This window comes from Papio anubis, chromosome 8 (genome assembly GCF_008728515.1).
Source record: "Papio anubis isolate 15944 chromosome 8, Panubis1.0, whole genome shotgun sequence".
Classification (NCBI taxonomy): domain Eukaryota; kingdom Metazoa; phylum Chordata; class Mammalia; order Primates; family Cercopithecidae; genus Papio; species Papio anubis.
The window spans coordinates 34,021,466-34,041,529 of NC_044983.1; the positions used below are offsets into that span (position 1 = coordinate 34,021,466).

At 38.8% G+C, this 20,064-nt stretch overlaps 1 protein-coding gene across 7 annotated transcripts in view; it reads left to right on the top strand.

Annotated features, from left to right (window-relative positions):
• UNC5D (unc-5 netrin receptor D) overlaps positions 1-20,064 on the top strand; it is a 576,267-nt gene that overhangs the window by 455,671 nt on the left and 100,532 nt on the right. For 4 of the 7 annotated variants that reach the window (XM_009212864.4, XM_009212868.4, XM_009212866.4 and 1 more), the window contains exons 5-7: positions 3,019-3,199; positions 4,054-4,221; positions 6,013-6,177. In XM_009212864.4, the coding sequence (XP_009211128.2) occupies positions 3,019-3,199; positions 4,054-4,221; positions 6,013-6,177 (514 nt within the window). The remainder of the gene's footprint in view (positions 1-3,018; positions 3,200-4,053; positions 4,222-6,012; positions 6,178-20,064) is intronic. The other 3 variants (XM_009212870.4, XM_009212872.4, XM_009212871.4) reach the window with 1 other exon arrangement.

Consider the following 20,064-nt stretch of genomic DNA (forward strand, 5'->3'; position numbering starts at 1 on the left):
ATTTTTACTCATACCATTCATATGATTAACCTTTTATCTATCAAATTTATGGCAAATATTTTCCTAGTTTGTTGGCCTCGTTCTTTTGTGCATGATTTTATTTTTCTTTAAGTTTTCAATTTGAAGCAAGTTTCTACTTGACGGTTGTACCTTTAATTTTCCTCTGAGCCAAGATTCCTTTAGGATAGCTTTTCTTGATTTCCAGGTGCTAGGACTCCTTTAGTTTCAGTCTTCAGGAGCACTGCCCACAGGGCTCTCTCTGGCTATCTACTGTCTATGAATAATTTATTTATGGGTCAGTGCCAGACTTTCTCTACTTCCTGACCAACTGTTTGAGGAGAGGTATGAAAGAAGAGGACAACTGAGCTGGGGACATAGGAGAAGTGTTTGCTAGATGCTACAAATAGCAAATGTAAGGAATTAATCAGAAAGCAGGCAATTTGCCCCTGAATTTCTGACCTAGGAGGAGAGTGGAGGTAGAGCAAAAAAGTTCCCAGACCTGCTTTAAGCTGATCAATTTCTTCCTTGCAGTGATACAAGACTGATGGTAATTTAAAAGACCTAATTCTAGTGACTTTACAGTAAGGGTTACACCCTAACATCAACTGTAAAGGCAAGAATAGAAGCCACAGACAGACCAGTTAGTTAAGAAGCCACTGCAAAAATCCCAGAAAGAAGATCATGGCAGGGCGAGGTCTTAGTCCATGTCTTGTTGCTCATAACAAAATACCCAAGACTGGGTAATTTTCAAGGGAAAGGAATTTATTTATTATAGTCATTGTATTGAGGCAATATGACTCTCAACTTTTATATTTTGGTGAGAATGTAGATTTACTTATCTCTATTTTACCTACTCATTGTAAGATCCAGTGAAAGAAGAGACCATCTTGGTTTTGTTCACCTGGTTTTACCTAGCTCTCAGTACAATCTCTGATACTCAACAAATGTTTAGATATTTGTCAAAGTAACAAATGGGTGGCTCTGAAATAGGCAATGGTAGTAGTGAATGGACGATATTGTGTCACAGGCTGGTAGTCATAACACAGCTGTGTTATAAAATTGGTTCCATTGCCCTACTTTGTTAAACAGAGCAGTGCTTTTTGGCTCTGATCATTGTTAGTACCTTCCAGGCTGGTGCCATCAGGAACCCCAGGACTTGGTAGTGAGATTTGCATTTTTACTTCATTGTCTGGTACCACTCGGCTCTACAGCTTTTCTTTACGTTTACTGTAATTCTCGGATCTCTTCTTTGTGCTAGTTGGTATCATTTTCTTTCAAATTTACCTCTTCTAAAGTAAGTTTTTGATGGTGATAATTTGGGGTATTTAAGCTCTCATTTGTGGGGTGGTACTCGGGGTAAGTATGGAAGGATCCTTATATGTCTTCCCCTGGTAAATCCCTTTTTACAAAGACAAATCATTGTTAAATCAAATGATTATAGAAGAGATGACACTTTTTTTTTTTTTGAGATGGAGTCTTGCTCTGTTGCCCAGGCTGGTGTGCAGTGGCGCATTCTCAGCTCACTGCAACCTCTGCCTCCCTGGTTCAAGCGATTCTCCTGCCTCAGCCTCCTGAGTGTCTAGGATTACAGGCACATGCCACCAACCCGGCTAATTTTAATAATTTTAATAGAGACAGGGTTTCACTGTGTTGGTCAGCTGGTCTGCAACTCCTGACCTCGTGATCTGCCCACTTCAGCCTCCCAAAGTGCTGGGATTACAGGCATGAGCCACCGCACCCGGCCCAGATGACACTTTTTATTGGTGATAAATTAGAATTCTTTAGACTTAAGAAATGAAATGAGGTATCTTATTCTAAAACCAGCTTTCAATGAGCTGTGCTTGTGGTGAGTAGAGTATGATGAAATGCCCCAATGTGTATGCTCCTGTGTGACTTCTCTTTGATGTCATCACGGCCATTGCTTTCTGTAATAAATGTCAGTTTTTATGTGTCCATTAAATTACTGTGTTTTACCTAGGCTGATAACTAGAGCTGAATGGTTGTTGTCAAACAAGAGATGTGTCTAGTGCTACCAAGGGGCACTAGAGAGTAGAGATGTTGCTTAGATATGGAAGCAGAGAGTGAATAAGGAAATAACAGATCAGAGGAAAGTGGCATGTGATGAAATAGAGGTGCTCAGGGTGGTGTTTCTCCATTTGAAGCAAATTGAGGATCCCAGGAGCAGAAGGCTTCCATCTGTGTCTTCCTTTTGTGTTCAAGGAAAGAGAAGTTTAGACCGAGGATAGGACCAAGATAAAACTGGGAAGAAGAAAATAGGTTCTTCGGCCTCTAGGAGAAAACACATCAGAAATAGGAGTAGTCTGTGTTCAGAGGATGGGGAAGGTGAGCTTCTCCAGAAGAGGGGCTGGGCCTCAACTATGTCAGCTACCTAACCCAAGTGCTAAATGTCTCTTCGATCACTGAAGGAGTAACATAAATGATCACCAAAGAAACTTATCTCAAAATCTACAGAACACTGAGCTTTAAATTTAAATCTGCTTGTGATTGCTCAAAACTATATTACTTTAACCTTAGTACAATCTCAAACCTTTATCAAAACTTGTTTAAATTCAGGCATCTTGACTTAAAACCTTGTCTAATAATATCCTCTCAACACAAAATACAAGTTTTACATTTATATGTTGATTTTCTGAGCTCCACTTTGGACCAGTTATTGAAATATCATCATCATCATGAACGTTGTAATGAAATGAAATGGCCTAATTGCAGTCACCTCTTTTCTCTCTTCCAGTGCATTTTTAGAAAATGGGTCAAAGTCAATGTAGGATATTTGTGTTCTTTTCCTGCTCCCAGCTTATTAGCTTGAGTATCCATTTCCTGAATATAACCAAATTTACCAAATAAAAGGGGCAGGATATGGAATAAAGAAACCAATCATTGCTGTTGCTCCATATTTTAGATACATCTCTCTCCCATACCCGAATCTGCTCACCTTTCTATTCCAGAAAAGAGTTCTGATTTTTTTAGTGACTTGTAAACATTCCTTTCTTCCTGTAGGTGGAATGGCTGAAAAATGAGGAGCCCATTGACTCTGAACAAGATGAGAACATTGACACCAGGGCTGACCATAACCTGATCATCAGGCAGGCACGGCTCTCGGACTCAGGAAATTATACCTGCATGGCAGCCAACATCGTGGCTAAGAGGAGAAGCCTGTCAGCCACTGTGGTGGTTTATGGTAAGACCAGCCCAAAGGCCAGGAATGGACAGGGAGGGCAGAAAGCAGAGAGGCAGAGGGATGTATGTTTTATTAAAACTTTTAATGTCGAGAGCTGCAAAGACCTTGGGGTTCGTTCACTGCAGCGCTCTATCCTGCCTCCCCCACCTGGCAGGCGAAAAACATCACTATTTCTATTAATGTGTTTGCTGTTCCTTCCAATATTGCACTTCCGTGTGATAGTCAGTGACATTTCCAATCTCTCTTTTAAAAATAATAAAAAGCTGTTTATTTTATTCCATTATGTTTATATTTGAAAAGAATTGAGATGGGCAACTTCTGCTTCCCACGCCTCTCAAACCCAATACTCACCCCAGTTTTTCCTAGACCTGCTGTCAGGTAGTCGCTCCCTTGGTATGTGAAATTCTCCAAAAACAAACAATACTATTTGCTGAATATCTCAGGTATTATATAAAAGAAGTTCCCAGCTATATAAGTAAAGGCATTCCCTTCCACAATAGAAGAGCCCTGGGATTTATTTTTGAAGCACTTAAAGTCAGAAATTCAAATGCTGATATTTTCTTCTTATACTCTGGATTTTCAAGTGCTTTAGAGATTTATTGATGAGTTCTTTCTATTTCTTATAATTTCCTTGCAAGGCAAATTCTGTGTCCCTCCCATTTCAGATGAATAGGCTGAGGATTGGATGAGGTGACCCCACTGTTGTCTCATGATGGAGCAGCCAGTGGGGGCTGCACAGTCTCTCGGTCCCCGGATGCCTGACTCACAGCACCTGGCACAGTGGCTTGCACATAGTAGGCAATCAGTAAAAACCTCTCTCCTTTTTTTCTCCCCTCCCCATTTTTCTCTCTCAGTGAATGGAGGCTGGTCTTCCTGGACAGAGTGGTCAGCCTGCAATGTTCGCTGTGGTAGAGGATGGCAGAAACGTTCCCGGACCTGCACCAACCCAGCTCCTCTCAATGGTGGGGCCTTTTGTGAGGGAATGTCAGTGCAGAAAATAACCTGCACTTCTCTTTGTCCTGGTGAGATATATGCAGATTCCCTTTTCCCTTCTGGTCCACCAACACTATTAAGCTGGTGTGAAGCAATCAATGTTACTTTCTTTTCCAAAGTCACCCTCTCCCAAGTTCTTAGAATAGAACCTTTATCCAAGGTGCTAATGTAGAGCTCATTGTCATGGCAGCAACGTGGGTAAAATGCCACGGTGCGATGTTTTGGGGCATATTTTTTAATACTCAGATGACACCGAACATTCGTCATCAATAAGCCAATTGCTATGAAGTCTGGTTATACTACCAGTGTTTGGTTGGGCTAAGCCATCCCCTTCTCTCCTTGGGTTCTCCCATCTTGTGGCCTGTATTTGTATAATAGTTAGCAGGGATTAGATAAATTGTCTTAAAGCACAAAAGAACGGTACCAAATGTTTGACTCTTTATCATTAGTTATCAATCAAATAACTTTATCAGTTCTAGCTTTGTATTTATTTATAAGACAATTGATAGCGACTGTACACTGTCACAGCAGTCTATATTTTACATTTGGTCTATGCTTGCCTTTCTTTCTGTAAAAAGAGATACTTCATTTACCAAGTATGGCTTTCATAAATTCCTTTGTCTCTTACTGGCTGTAACCCAATTTATACAACAAGAAATAGATGAGATGGAAGAATGACTTTCTTTAGGAAATGCGTATCCTCCCACTGAGAAATAAATTGACCCTGGGTCTCACATGCACTACAGAACATTAACTCCAAGGACACTGAACTAGAGCCTCATGTCTTTATAATAAAATTGCAAATTTATTTGCAATCGAAGTTAAGGTAGGGCTCTTCCCAGAAGCATATTCTTGGAGTTTCATTTTGGACTTATGTTAAATAAGCATTTATTGAGTGCTTACTATGTGCCAGGTACTGTGCAGGATGCTTTTACACACATAATGTCATTTACTCCTGTGTTGTGAGTTTTACTATCCCCAATTGGCAGACATGGTAAAATGAGGCTAAGTAACTCGCCCAGGGTTGCTCAGCGGATAAGTTGGCAGATCCAAGACAAGGGCTCAGACATTTTGCTTCAAGTTCAGTATTTTTTTTATATTACCCTATTCTTGACTAATTGCTTTAGATTTAAAATGGCAGTATCTTAACCCACATAAGCATGGTTGAACTATTCCTAGGAGGTAAAGGGCAATTGCCTCAGACATCTGCCATGATCTCTAGGGTTGCTTTTTAGTGGAATTAAATTCAGTTTGTTCATTTCTACATACAGCAGCAGTCCATGACCCAAGAAATTCTATTTATATAAGTCCTGGTGTCTTGGGGTTTGACTGACCTGTTTTAGTTTAATACTATCAATATATTTGGGTTTCACTTTATATTGTTTAGGGGCTTCTAGGGCTTAAAGATAGTTCATTCTACTCTGTTCTAAACTGTCAACCCCTAAGAAAGTGGCTGATTATCAATGGTTACTGCACACAGTTTATCTGTCCACCTAAGATGCACTTGGGCGTGAAAGACTGGGAAAGAATGGGTCATGACAAATTTTTAGCCAACCCAATGGTGCTGGAAATATGAATGCTTGCCTCAATTTGGTAATTGGTCTCATCCTGAAATAGCAAGAGTATTATACCACTGCTTTTGTGAGCTTATCTCTTCAGGAAAGAAACCATGGAGAGAAGATAAGTGAATATGTTCTTTTGTTTCTGTTTGGTGGTTATTTCCTTAAAATCTAGCTCTAGAACAACAGCAGTCCTGGGGTGAGTCTCCTGACAGCTACTTGATTCATTCTAACAATGGTTTCTTTTGTTTGCCTTTGAAGTGGATGGGAGCTGGGAAGTGTGGAGCGAATGGTCCGTCTGCAGCCCAGAGTGTGAACATTTGCGGATCCGGGAGTGCACAGCACCACCCCCGAGAAATGGGGGCAAATTCTGTGAAGGTCTAAGCCAGGAATCTGAAAACTGCACAGATGGTCTCTGCATCCTAGGTAACACCTTCAGTTTAACATCTTCAGTGTTTGTTCATAATACTATTTATGCATCTCAAGAAAGTAAGCTACAGCCATTAATGTGGTTAAATAAGTTAGCAGAAAGCCAAGTTGCTAACGGCAAAAATAAATTAGGTAAAAAGTGCAGAAAAGCAGACAAATGCATTTTTAATAGAGATGGTATAAATGCATATATTGTATCACTGTGCATTCTGTTTATGTGTATATGTATTAAATTGATAACATTTTAAGAGTAGAAAAAATTAAAATATTTTAGACTTTTAGAAGCTTCCATTTTTAATTTTGGTGAAATTCTGATACTGATCACTGTGGTTATATTTCCCCCCAGGAATTTTGCAAGCACAGTAAAGCATTTAATCATCTTTAGAGACCATGGATTCTGTGGCAAGGAACATGTGTTGTGACTGTTATCTTAAAAATAGACTGGGCGCGGTGGCTCACGCCTGTAATCCCAGCACTTTGGGAGGCCGAGGCGGGAGGATCACAAGGTCAGGAGATCGAGACCATCCTGGCGGTGAAACCCTGTCTCTAATAAAACTATAAAAAATTAGCTGGGCTTGGTGGTGGGCACCTGTAGTCCCAGCTACTCGGGAGGCTGAGGCAGGAGAATGGCATGAACCTGGGAGGCAGAGCTTGCAGCAAGCCAAGATTGCACCACTGCACTCCAGCCTGGGCAACAGAGTGAGACTCCATCTCAAAAAAAAAAAAAATTACGGGGAAAGGAGAGTGATACCTGAGGAAGTGGGTGGCTTTGTATCACAGTGGTCTGGCAGAGTAGCAAGTAGAACATTTGTTTCAAAATTCCCAAGTCTTTGCTTTATTCCTGAGATTACATTATTACCATCACCAAGGGACTGTCTGCCTGGGTTAGAAGATGTGGGAAGGTCAACTAGAGTTCAAGAGAAATAGGTTTTCATTTGATGCTCTTCCTTATTTACTTTGTGTTCTTTGGGCAAGTTGCTTAATCTCTTAACTTCTCTGACTATAATTACCAAATATGATACCCACTTTTTAGTATTGTCAAGGCTAAATGATAAAATAACATATTTGAATGTTGTATGGCACAGAGTAGGTACACACTTGATATGGATCTATTCTCCACTCACCCACTCAGATGAACCAAGGTGTATTGATTTTGCTGGGGTATTTTAAAAACACAAGACTCAGCACTTATTTCTCTAGAGCTGGTCGCCTTCTTGGAAATTTCTTTGGAAAGTATCTAGCAAAATATACACACACACACACACACACACACACACACACACACACACACACACCATAGCTTACTAGTTTGTGATCTTCTCAGAGAGATGCATCACATTTTCTTTGGGAAAATGACAGTATGGAGGAAATATCTAAGTTAGTTTTATTTTTCTGCCTTAGTGTGACTGAATACCCTTGAAGGCAGGCACCTGCTACCTGTTGTATTTTCAGACTAATTCTGTATGGTTCATACATCGGTTAAAATGATTAGTACATTGAGCACTTCCTGATAGCCTCTATTTGCTAGTACAAGCACTGATTACCCTGCATGCATCAGATACAATGCAGGGGGCTGTAATGGAAGACCACCTACCCACCAGTTGTAGTTTGGGTATGCTCTCCAATAAATGCATACCAACTATTTGCTGCCTTCAAAAAGCCTTCCCCCTTCCTAAATGTAAGGAATCTGAACACAAGCTCAATAGAAGGATATTTAAAGAAATGTGCTTCTCACATCTCTTGAATACCACCAGGTTTTTCTAATACACACATTTGAGGTATGACTGTTTTTATTTCCACTACAGGAGAACAAGGAGAACACTTAGAAAACCACTCATGTGTCACTAAAACTACACATGGCCAATGTCCATAGGAAGAGTTCATTTAGTAAGTCAATAAACTGCTTAAAGCAACTACCTGAACTATGACCATGAGTGACTTCAAGGAAAGAACTAAGCTTTTTGAATTTTACAAGCACATATACACCTGATCAATTTTATGTATCAACCGGACTGAGCCATGGGATGGCCATGATTATAAATTAGTACAGTTGGGCGGTGAATTTCATGTCTTCCAAAGAACCATGACGATATAACTATTTGGCTACTGGTTGAAATTTTTATATTCATAATAATAACCTTCACTAACAACCACAGGTTGTACTTGCACTTGAGGAAAATCAGTGGATATCAGGCTTCAATCTTAATTGACTAAAACTTAATCTGAGAATTACTGATTGGAGACAGATAATGGTTAGCTCTTAATAGAAGAAAGAATTGTTATCCAACACACAAATATTATTTTTTTTTTGCATTTGCATTGTAATAGCTTGTCATTTATCAATTGAATAAGAGTTCTGTTTAAGGCTGAAAGGACTTATCAGCACTGAGAGTGTACTGGCAAGCCTCGATCCTAACTCTGAAATCTGAGATGCAATATTAGACAGGGTTCTCCAGAGAAACAGAACCAATAGGATATGCACACACATAAAGAGTGCAATGCAGAGATATTTAAATATATTTATTATGAAAATTGGTTCATGTGATTCTGAAGCCTGGCAAGTCCAAAATCTGCAAAGCCCATGTCCCAGTTCAGGCCCAAAAGTTGGTAGGCTGCTGTGGAACCAGGAACATCTGATGGCCCAGTTAGAAGGCTGTCAGGCTGGAAGAGCCAGTATTTTAGTTGGAAGGCTGTCAGGAAGGAGCATTCTCTCTTACTCACGGAGGGTCAGTCTTTTGTTCTATTTAGGTCTTCAACTGATTGGATGAGGCCCACCCACATTATGGAGGGCCATCTGCTTTTTTTCAGTCTGTGAATCTAAATGTTAATCTCATCCAAAAACACCCTCACAGAACCATCTAGAATAATATATGACTTGATATCTGGGCAACCCATGGCCCAGTCAAGTTGGCACATAAAATTAAATGCATCATGGATGCATACGTACTTTTATGGAATTAAAACAGCTCAATCCTTTCCTATAGTGGAAATAACATAGCTAGGAAGATAGGTTTGGGATGTGTAAAAAGATCTCTATTAAATACCCCCATGAGTTGAAAATGCTACATAAGCCTTTTCTTTCTCTGTAATCTATTAATTTCTTCCATTTCCTTTTTCACTTCAGCATGTTTTTTCTAGCCTTCATTGTATGCATATTAGTGTATTTGTCAAATATGATCAGAGGCTTTTGATGGCTATAGTGATGAAGATTTTTGAAGGCAAAAGGGTGAAGTCTATAAGATTATTGATGTAATTGAGATATATTTTCATATCAGTGGGAAACGGGTATGTTCATAAGAGCACAACACCAGGATGTATTCTGTCCTTTTAAATAGAAAGTGGCTACCTATATAACAAAAATGAATAACACCAGACATGGTAGCTCACACCTGTAATCCCAACATTTTGGGAGGCCAGGGCAGGAGGACCACTTGAGTCCAAGAATTCAAGATCAGCCTGGGCAACATAGCGAGACCCTGTCTCTACAAAAAATAAAAATTAAAAAAATATAAGCCAGACATGGTGGCTTATGCCTGTAGTCCCAGCTGCTCTGGAAGCTGAGGTGTGAGGATGAAGCTGCAGTGAGCCATGATCATGCTATTGCAGCCCAGCTGAGGCAACACAGTGAGATCCTGTCTCAAAGAATAAATAAATAAAAATAACACTTCCCTATCTCTTCAGGAAGTAATGAACAGTAATCCAATTAAATGATGCCAACATCACTCTGAGGTTCTCACTGGTACTCTGTTGGAGTGCTCTTTGTGAAAATAGCTGTACTCTGAGGATAGAGCTCCAATGAAGGCTGGCTTTGATTAAAATAGCGTTTGGCAACAGCTTTATGGAGCAGTAGCTTTATTGAAGAATCTAGGTCATATTACAATTTGGGAATTTTCTTCATCCTGATTTTCTTCCTTGACACTCAACATGACCCTAGAGCAATTCCTCAATTTCCACCTTCTCGTGGAGGATTCACAATGGCATTTCTTGGCTCTTAGATGACCTACATGTCTTTGATTTTATTTAGCCTTCAACAAAACACCTGGTTTTTCTTTGTTGTCTCTGAGGGTTGCATTTCTCCTAGAGATGAAGCTGCCAGCTCTGAATGATCACTTTAATATTTGGGTATTATTGTTACTTAGTCAGTTGTGACTAGAACACAGAACCTTAATGTTACACTGTCCCAGATGGCCATACCTAGATGCTCTCAACAATAAAATAGATACGGCTGGCACAGTGGCTTATGCCTGTTATCCTAGCATTTGGGGGACCTAGGAGGGAGGATCACTTGAGGCTAGGAGTTCAAGACTATCCTGGGTAACATAGCAAGACCCCGGTCTCTACAAAAGAAAAAGGAAAAACGAGCCAAGTGTGGTGGTACATACCTGTAGTCCTAGCTATTCGGGAGGCTGAGGCAGAAGGATCACTTGAGCCCAGGAGATCGAGGCTGCAGTGAGCTATGATTGCTCTACTGCACTCCATCCTGGGTGACAAAGGGAGGCCCTGTCGCTTAAAAATCAAAAACTAAGTAAATGCCCCAAGACTGGTAAGAGGCAGATTAGGAATTTTTTGGCAATAACAGTGAATCCACAAAGCTAAACTACAAGCATAAACATGCAGTGCCTTTATACTAGAGTATTGCTTTTCTAGAGGAAAAAGGTAATGATGTGGTATGACTGTCAAGAAACAAGAACTTGTAGTTCCATGTTTTCTGAGCCTGAACACCAGAATCAGGTGGTTTCTTGACCATTGGTCTTTCTCCTTACTGTACATAGCTGCTTCTGTGCTCTCAGATCACAGCCAGAGAGAAATAAGCTGTGCATGCCTCATTGACAGGAAGAGAAAGGTGAAAATAGCAGGGTGTTTAGTTTGATCCTGAGGAATAGGAGAAGCCAGCTCCCTCTCTCTTTACCCCAGGAAATATAAAACTAAGGGCATTGGCTTGAGAAGATTAAATGGGTATGCTTCAGAAGGGATTAGCACCTAGATGTGTAGTGAGACTAAAGCTAGAGAAATGCCACACAGGCCTGAAAGACAGAGGAAGTCTCCAAGGCTTAGCTACCTGATAGCTAAGCCGTTCCTCTTGTCAAGGTATAACATAGGTCAGTTCAACATTGACAGTTCAAAAACTGAAATATCAGTAAAATAGTGGTTTGTTTTCACTTCTCATGGCTGCAGTGATAAGAAAAGTTTGAGTTGATGGTTAGGAAACCCCATCAAGGATAAAGACATCTACACAATAGCAGGTTCAAATAAACATCCCGGAGCTACATCTAATAATCTAACCACATTGTCTGTTGAATGATCTACTTAAATGACCTAGAGGAAGCACCTGAAAAGGTGAACCTGTAATCACAGGAAAGACATGTTTGCTTTGTTAAGCATTTTCTCTTGGACAATTCTAAACCTCATTATTATCCATTACAGTAATTACCTGAGTTCCTTCCCTGTATTTCCTAGGGCACTGAATCAGAGAAATTTCATCCTGGAGATAGCTCTTCGCATCTAAAACAACTTATTTCTATACTAGCGGTTTTATGGAATACCTCTTTTGTTTATAGGATTATAACCGATGAGTGTCCCTTTACCAAAACAAAACCTATCAATTCCTTTCTTTGGTCAGAGTCAGAAATCATACTTGACTCAATCTAGACTTTTTGTTAGACAAGTTCGTATTTCAGAACCAGCTGAACCAGCCACACAGCACAATTGCTTAATTATAGCATAAACTCTCTAAATTGAAGAAATGAAAATGGCATTAGCAAGATAACATACCAGCACAGTATATTTTTATTTGGCCACAAAGCATCCTACTGCTTGCTAATTCTCCCAAGTACTTTTAATTTATAGGACATAGTAGGTGCTCCTTTTCACATAAAGACTTTTTCCTAGAGATACTCAATAGCTTGGCTTTCTGCATAACAATTGATTAATTCAGAATTTGCCCTCATATATACTGCATAGCAAATGTGGACATAATATTGCAGACCCACAGGAGTCATTAGAATGTAGATTTGGGCACATATGGTGTCATTAGCAGCTTAGCAACAATCTGTCCCCCATGCCCCAATAAACACTTTTCCATTATGGGGGCCAGTATGAAGACCAGTGAGGAACAAGCTTTAACAAGACAGAGTGGAGTGGCTCAGACTGAAGTTTCCATTGTGCTTAATTAAAAAGAACATAAAGCAGAGATAGTGCAATATTCATGTGTCTTGGTGAAGGCTTTAAAAACAATTTTTTTACAAAGCTAAAACTGTCATTTCTGTGCCTCTTGATGGGCACTTGCACTCAAGTGCCATATCCTGAGTGGATTGGACACAAACAAGATCAAGAATAAAATGCACGCAACAAATTACCATAACACTTCTCCCTTTGTTACCCACCCACTATTGACTTTTCTATTTTTATGCCTTGTTAATGAAAAGAAAAAGACATTTATTGTTTTTTTTTTTTTAACATGATCTCCCTTCTCAATGAAGACTGGCATTCATCCATTGGTTTATGATGGATGCGTATTTCAGAAGCTATTAAAAATCTGTGACCTTTCTTACCAACCAGGTTTGAAACACTTAAGATGCCTTTTGTCATCCAGGAAACTTTTTCTGTTGCCACCATCTTCTATTTCCTCAGGGATCTGTGCCACAGGTACAGAGCCAGGACAGAAGAACCTAGGTAAGAACTGCTTTCTCAGCTAATAGAAATGAAGGAAGTTATTCTGCTTGTCTCTCTTTAACTCTCCTTCTACCTACATTTTCCCATTGCTACCCACTTTTTCCCACAACATATTTCAATATGTATTTTTCCACTATGCTTGCATTCTTTTGGCAAAATTAGACAGGAAGTCCTATGTAGCACTTCAGAAACATAGTCTCTGGAAGTTGGTTTCTCTAAGCACATCTTGTTAACTTTGTTCATTTTATGAGACAAATCAAAATAAAACACCTCCACTGTAAATAAGGGTGCTAAAACTGAATTTGGGCAGCTGGAGAGCAGGATGCATGTACCTCCAGATCATATTACTTAGAGAGCGAGGGAAAAAAACGAAAGCAAAACAAAGTAAAACCTAACACAAACCCAAGAAAACTAAACAAACACACAAGAATGAGTCCCTGTGATGACGTAAACTGGAGACAAACCATTAGAAAGCTTAGAAACATTTCTTAAATTATAATCTTAGAACCAGATCGTCGGTGAGAGTGCAAATCCATAACAAAGACAATTTTATAGATGATATTCCCGAGAAACACTGAACTGGGGACTGTTGGAAGGTACAGAGGTTGAGCTTCAGTGAGACTGGCCCATGTTGGGCCTGGATTTATCTGGCATTAAGAACACAGGCTAAATAGCCTTCAAAGCTCCTTTGTGACTGAGTTGAAACCAGCTGTTCTCCACTCAAAATGGACAGACAGGAACCTAAAATTGGAAGAAAGGAATGAATTGAGCCTGTTGGGTGTGAATATTCATCACTTAAATGAAGGATAGGTTGAGGCCTCAGGGCTCTGCAGTGAGATAGTTTGAGTTTGAATTCCGATTACAGTACTATGGGCAGGAGCACCTTGAACAAGTGTCTTAATTTCTCTAAGTTTAAATTTGCTTATCTATAAAACAAAAATTATAACAGTATCTATTACAAAGGGTTCTTTGTGAGAAGATAAACTAATCTGAGTAAAGCATTTTCCCTCCATAGTAAGCACTCTATTATACAAAATAGCAATAATGATAGTGTGTGTGTATACGTGTGTGTGTGTGTGTGTGTGTGTGTGTGTGTGGTGTTTTGTTTTGTTTGAGACAAGATCTCACTCTGTTGCCCAAACTGGAGTTCAGTGGCACAATCATAGCTTACTGCAGCCTCAAACTCCTGGGTTCAAGTGATCCTCCCACCTCAGGGTCCCAAAGTGCTAGGATTACAGGTGTAAACCCCCATGCCCAGCACATATGTGTTTTCTAATAAAGGAATTCTTGCAGCAGAAAAAAAAAAAGAAAAAAGTTTTCTATGTTCTGCAAGAGTATCAACAGTGCAATACTTTCTATATTTCATTAAAACTTTTCCTAATATATCTGGTTAAGATAGTGTCTAATAAAATAAAATGTACTTGTCATTAAAACCTGTAGAAGACATTATTTATGCATTAATTACATTCTTTATACAAACTAGTTTTGAGCAGTAATTTGAGAAATACTGTCAGTTGTCAAAAAGAGTTTGGAGGAACCCTAACAGTTCACAAAGACTCTTAAACTTTCTGTCAGACAAAAGAATCAATATCCTTTCCTAGAACTTCTTATAAGTAGCTGAATGAACTACCCTCCATTTTCTATCCTTCCTCTGCTCAGCTGGTAGGATTTGGTCCTGAGAAGGTGACAGACCAGGGGATCTATAAGGTCCCAACAAGTTCTAAAATTTTATGATTCTAACCAACAGTTAAAAACAACTCAAAGTCATACACGGTTGTTCACACCTATATAGTCCCAGCTATTCTGGAGGCTGAGGCAGGAGGATCAAGTTCAAGGCTATAGAGCACCATGACTGTGTTTGTAAATAGCCACTGCACTTCAACCTGGGCAACATAGCAAGACTCTGTCTCTTAAAAATAAAATAAAATAAACCTTCACGAGAAAGTCTCAGGAGAGTGAAGGAAGAACACTTGAACCACAGGTGAGAAAATCAGTCCTCACTGTAGTGACTAGGATATACAAGCATCTTTCATTCATAAGAAGTACATGTATTCTGACAAGCTGGGCAGAAAATATTTTTTATTTTATTTTATTTATTTATTTATTTATTTGAGATGGAGTCTTATTCTGTCGTCCAGGCTGGAGTGCAGTGGCACAATCTCGGCTCACTGCAACCTCTGCCTCCTGGGTTCAAGCGATTATCCTGTCTCAGCCTCCCGAGTAACTGGGATTACAGGCGTGTGCCACCATGCCCAGCTAGTGTTTGTATTTTTAGTAGAGATGGGGTTTCGCCATGTTGGCCAAGCTTATCTCAAACTCCTGACCTCACGTGATCCACCTACCTTGGCCTCCCAAAGTGCTGGGATTACAGGTGGTAGAAAATATTTTTTATAAAGCAAATCCTAATTTGTCAACACAAATTCAAAAATTATTTCTCAGTAGAGTGGGGAGAAACCAAACCCAACAATGTATGCATTACTAGACTGTACTAGACTGTATAGCAATTTATAGATACCAGGATTACCGTTCTGTTGTGAACCAGTTCTAGAACAATGATGCATGCCTGGTACTTCTCTTATTCCACATTCCCAGATTCCAAAATTACTAATATTGCCATATTTATTTTCAATATTTAAAATATTTTTTGCTGTCAGTAATGATGGATATCCAAAGTCCCTTCTAGTCAGGATGTTTCCAAAGTTTAGGCTTTCTGTCATATAAACAAAACTATCCTTATTTTATTAGTTCTGTAAATTACAAATTTTACATTTGCAGTGTAATTAATCAGGATTCAACAGCACAAAACCCTGGGTAAGAAATATTAGTCTGGACTAGAGAAAGATTTAATGTCTGAGATCATAGAGTGGTTTAGCTATAAAAGAAGTGGCAAGAACCCAATCAGGGAAGTGATTTAAAACTGAGTGATCTACTGTTGTGAAAAACTCAGTGGCCTCTGGGGTGTGCTGAACAAAGCAAATTAATAGAGATAAAGGAAACCTCTTTGTTTTGATTCCACCTATTCTCTTTAAATTACAAATTAAATACACATCTCTTCAAAATCATTATGAATGGTGATAAATAAAATAAAGATGATACTAACATCATCAATAGATATTATCATTAATTCCATTAACCCTGCCCTTCCTCATTCGCTAGAGTGTCAGTACTATGAATAAGAAAAGACCTGGCCTTCTTATGTGTGTTTAGTACAGGACAGCGTTAGTGTTCGGTGGAATGGAAAATCGCCATGATCATTTAGAAAGATATCATAGGGTAGTAAAAAGAGCTCTAAACAAAGAGTCAGGAGTCCTAGGTCCCAGTTCAGATCTTCCGTTAACTAGTGCGTTACCTTGGCAAATCTCACAATCTTGCACCTGTAACTGTAAAATGAGGAAATTGAGCAAGAAGATCGCTAAGTTTCATTTTAGCTTAAAAATGAGATACAGACACCTATACATATATATACACACACATACACACACAACATAAGCACATTAAAATAGATATACATATATACATGTAAAATATGAACATACATTGCAGCTATATATTTACCAACTTCCAGATATATATGCACACACATATTAAACATATATACACATATATATAATACATTATATAGTATGAAAATAACACCACTGACATGTCAGCGACTTCAGATTATGTGTTTTTTAATGAGTTTTGAGAAGTTTATTCTCATTCACACCTAAAATCAGCCATTTGAGTGATGGTTACATAAACTGACTTGGGCATCTTTTAGATATGAAACAAAAACAAATTGCCCTAACCCAACAAAACAAGTTGCTGGCCTCACTTAGGGACTGACTTATCAAATTCAGCCTCTTTAGCATTGTACTCCAAACTCTTCATCAAGAAGCCACAACATCCTATGAATTCATGTAGAACATAGGAAATTGATGAATCTTGACTTTGTAAATTTGTGATTGAAATGATGTACACTGTATAAGACTTAGCAGCACTGATTCATTTGACAGATATTTATTGAGTACCTACTATATTCTATTTATTGTTCTAGGTACTGGAAATAGGTAAACAAGACCGATGTAGACCCTATGTACAGGTAATTTGGTCTGTAATGTTAGATAAATGTTTGGACTAGCATGAGAACTAATGAAGCTGAAAAACAATTTGTAAGTCAAGGGTCCTCAATTTACAATTTCCCTTTAAGCATTTTCTAATGAGTCAGGACTGATAGCCTCATGTCAGTTAAGTATTTTCTTAGTCATCATAACAAACACCTCCCAAATCTCAACCCCCACCATCTTCCCTCCCCAAACCTCCCTACCTCCCTCCTGAGCAATTTAAGGAACAACCCTTGACACAGCAGGAAGCCACTGTGACCCTATGGCCAGGCTGGCACTTACAAATAGGATTCCTTTTTTACAACTTTATTGAGGTATACTTGACAGTTAAAAATTGTATATATTTAAGTTGCACAGCTTGATGATTTGATATATGTGCACTTGTGCAATAGTTGCCACATCAAGCTAATTAGCATATCCATCACCTCACATAGCTCCTATCTTTTTTTCAGTGCATGTGTGATGAGAACATTTAAGTCTTGCCCTTTTAGCAGATTTCAAGTATACAGTACAATATTCTTAACAGTAGTCACATTATTTCACATTAGATTTCTAGGACTTCTTTATCTTGCCTAATTAAACTTTATACCCCTTGACCATTATCTCTCCACGTCCTCCATCCCAGCCTTAGCCCTCGGCAACCACCATTCTACTCTGTCTCTATGAATTTGGTATTTTTAAATTTCTCATATAAGTGAGATCAAACAGATTTATCTTTCTGCATCTGGCTTGCTTTACTTAGTATATTCTCCAAGTTCATCTATGTTATTGAAAGTGGCAGGATGTCCTTCTCTTTTAAGGGCGAATAATACTTCATTGTTTGTATATACTACATTTTCTTCATGCATTCATTTGTCAACAGGAATTTAGGTTGTTTTCATATCTTTGCTATTGTAAATCACGTGGCAATAGACATGGGAAAGTGGATATCTCTTCAATATATTAATTTCATTTTGATAAGATATTTTTAAATGATTTTTCAATATTTGAATATCACTCTTGCCTCAAAGTCAGTGATTATCATGACATTAACCAATACATGATTATCTTAAGCTTGAATTATAGAATCTGGACTTTTTGTTCCATTTTGAATACATATAGTATATATTTCTATTGTGACTGGAAGGTAAGGAATCAAAGCAAAAGAATTCATAGGTTAGAAAAAGGACTTTATTATGCATCTTCCCTTGGAGCAGAGTTGGAAGCATTGCATTTTATCACAAAGGCTAATTACTGATAAGAAAGTCTTATAGATATGGGCTTAAAAGTGTTTGCAGTGGCCCAAGAGCATATTTTACTCTGCATATTCATCACCAAAACTAACACACATGGAATCAGTAGGAAGGGATAGACATCACAATGAAGTTGGTATCAATCTAGATGTTTCAATGATTGAGCTCAAAAATATGTAAATGCCACCTGTAAGCACGGTCATTAAGGATACTTATTTGTCCAGGCCCCCAGTTTGAAAGAAAAAAGGGGGAAGACTACATCTCCTGAATGCACACTAATTATGTGCTTTGACTAAGGGCAATTCAGGAAGGTCATTGTCATCAGAAGTGACATCCTTGAGCCGTCTGTTTTGGTACCCTTCTGACTTCATCTAATTAACATGATGGGATCTTGAACAATGCATAGTTAGAAGATCTCAATAGAACTGTTTCTCATTTACTAATGTGCATCTCAACTCAAAGAAGTTGTTATTTAGGTGGATGTTTTTGCCATTCAGCCATGGAATTCCACTAATTCTCAGATTTCTCTGGGGAAACCAGTGATTTCTCTCACCGACATCACCAATTGGAAAACTCCAGGAAGAATCTCTAAAAATTTCCTATTCTCTGTGCTTGTCCTCCATGAGGATGCTCAGATTGCATTTTAAAAGGGGTAATAGATCTTGTGATGTCTATACAGGCTGGGAAGCTGGGGGGAGTACAGTTGGAGTGAGAAAGCAAGAACTGAACTAACCCAGTACTGAGTGGGATAAATATGGTCTCTGAAGGGTCACTGCTGACCAAGATCTTTAAAAATGAACTGAAACGAAAAATGCAATAAGGAAACTAAAAAGAGTCAAATCTAGAGATGGTTTATATTTTAATCTCTTTTACTATTTCTGCATTTTTAATCACTGAAATAGTTTTAGGACGTATACAAGAGCTGGAGGTTGTTTTCCTGCATGTTCTACAACCTACATGAACTTTGAACACTCGGAGGAGAACAGAATCCCCACTTGTCATTGTCTCCCTGACATATTCCAGCATAGTGTTGTTGCCAATGCAAAGCAGACCTCATGTTTGTCTAATTATCCTTCACTGCTAATACAAGGCCTATCTGCCAGGCCCTGGGATTTCCTGCAGCCTTGGATAGCATTCAGAGGGCATAACACCAGCTCTTAATTATTTCTAGTTATGGCGGGGGGAGAGGGAAAGCATGAATACATGCAATACACTGATAATCAATAACCTCAATCTCTTTTCCACCAGTCAGCAAATAATCAAGCAAATAGCTCTTAATTTCATTCCCTCCATCTTTTTCTTGCTGTGACTCTGTGGTTGCAGTGTCATACACGTAAGCATTTAAATATGATTTACATGTTAGAGACCCATAACTGACAGCGATTTTTAAAGTATAAAATATATCAAATGAACATTTGTGATGTTATTACTTTTTGGAAAAGAATACATTGTGTTTTAGTGACTATAAGTTAGACAAACTGTCGAGAGAGGGAAGCAATCCCTGCAAATGGAGTAATCACCAGAGATTTCAGGAAATAATCAGAAATCCATCAGTGCCATGGAGTCAGGAAACTTTTCTGTGAGAGCCTTGAAGAGAGAAGGGCTTCCCAAGGTGAGGCAACAGCCTGGACTAAAGCTTTGAGTTGACCTTGGAGAGAGTTAATAGATATATCAGACTAGTACATGGATTTGTACTGAGGTGCTCCAGAAACCAATTCATATCTGGCATGGTGGGACCAGTAATGCAAGACCACAAAGGCAGGCAGAGCAGCTGACCATGACTCGGAGGCAATGTGGAGTCATGGCAGATTCTTTCACGCTAATACTAGAGAATTACTGCAACAAATAAGGAAATAAGCCAGAGAATAGAGAAAGAA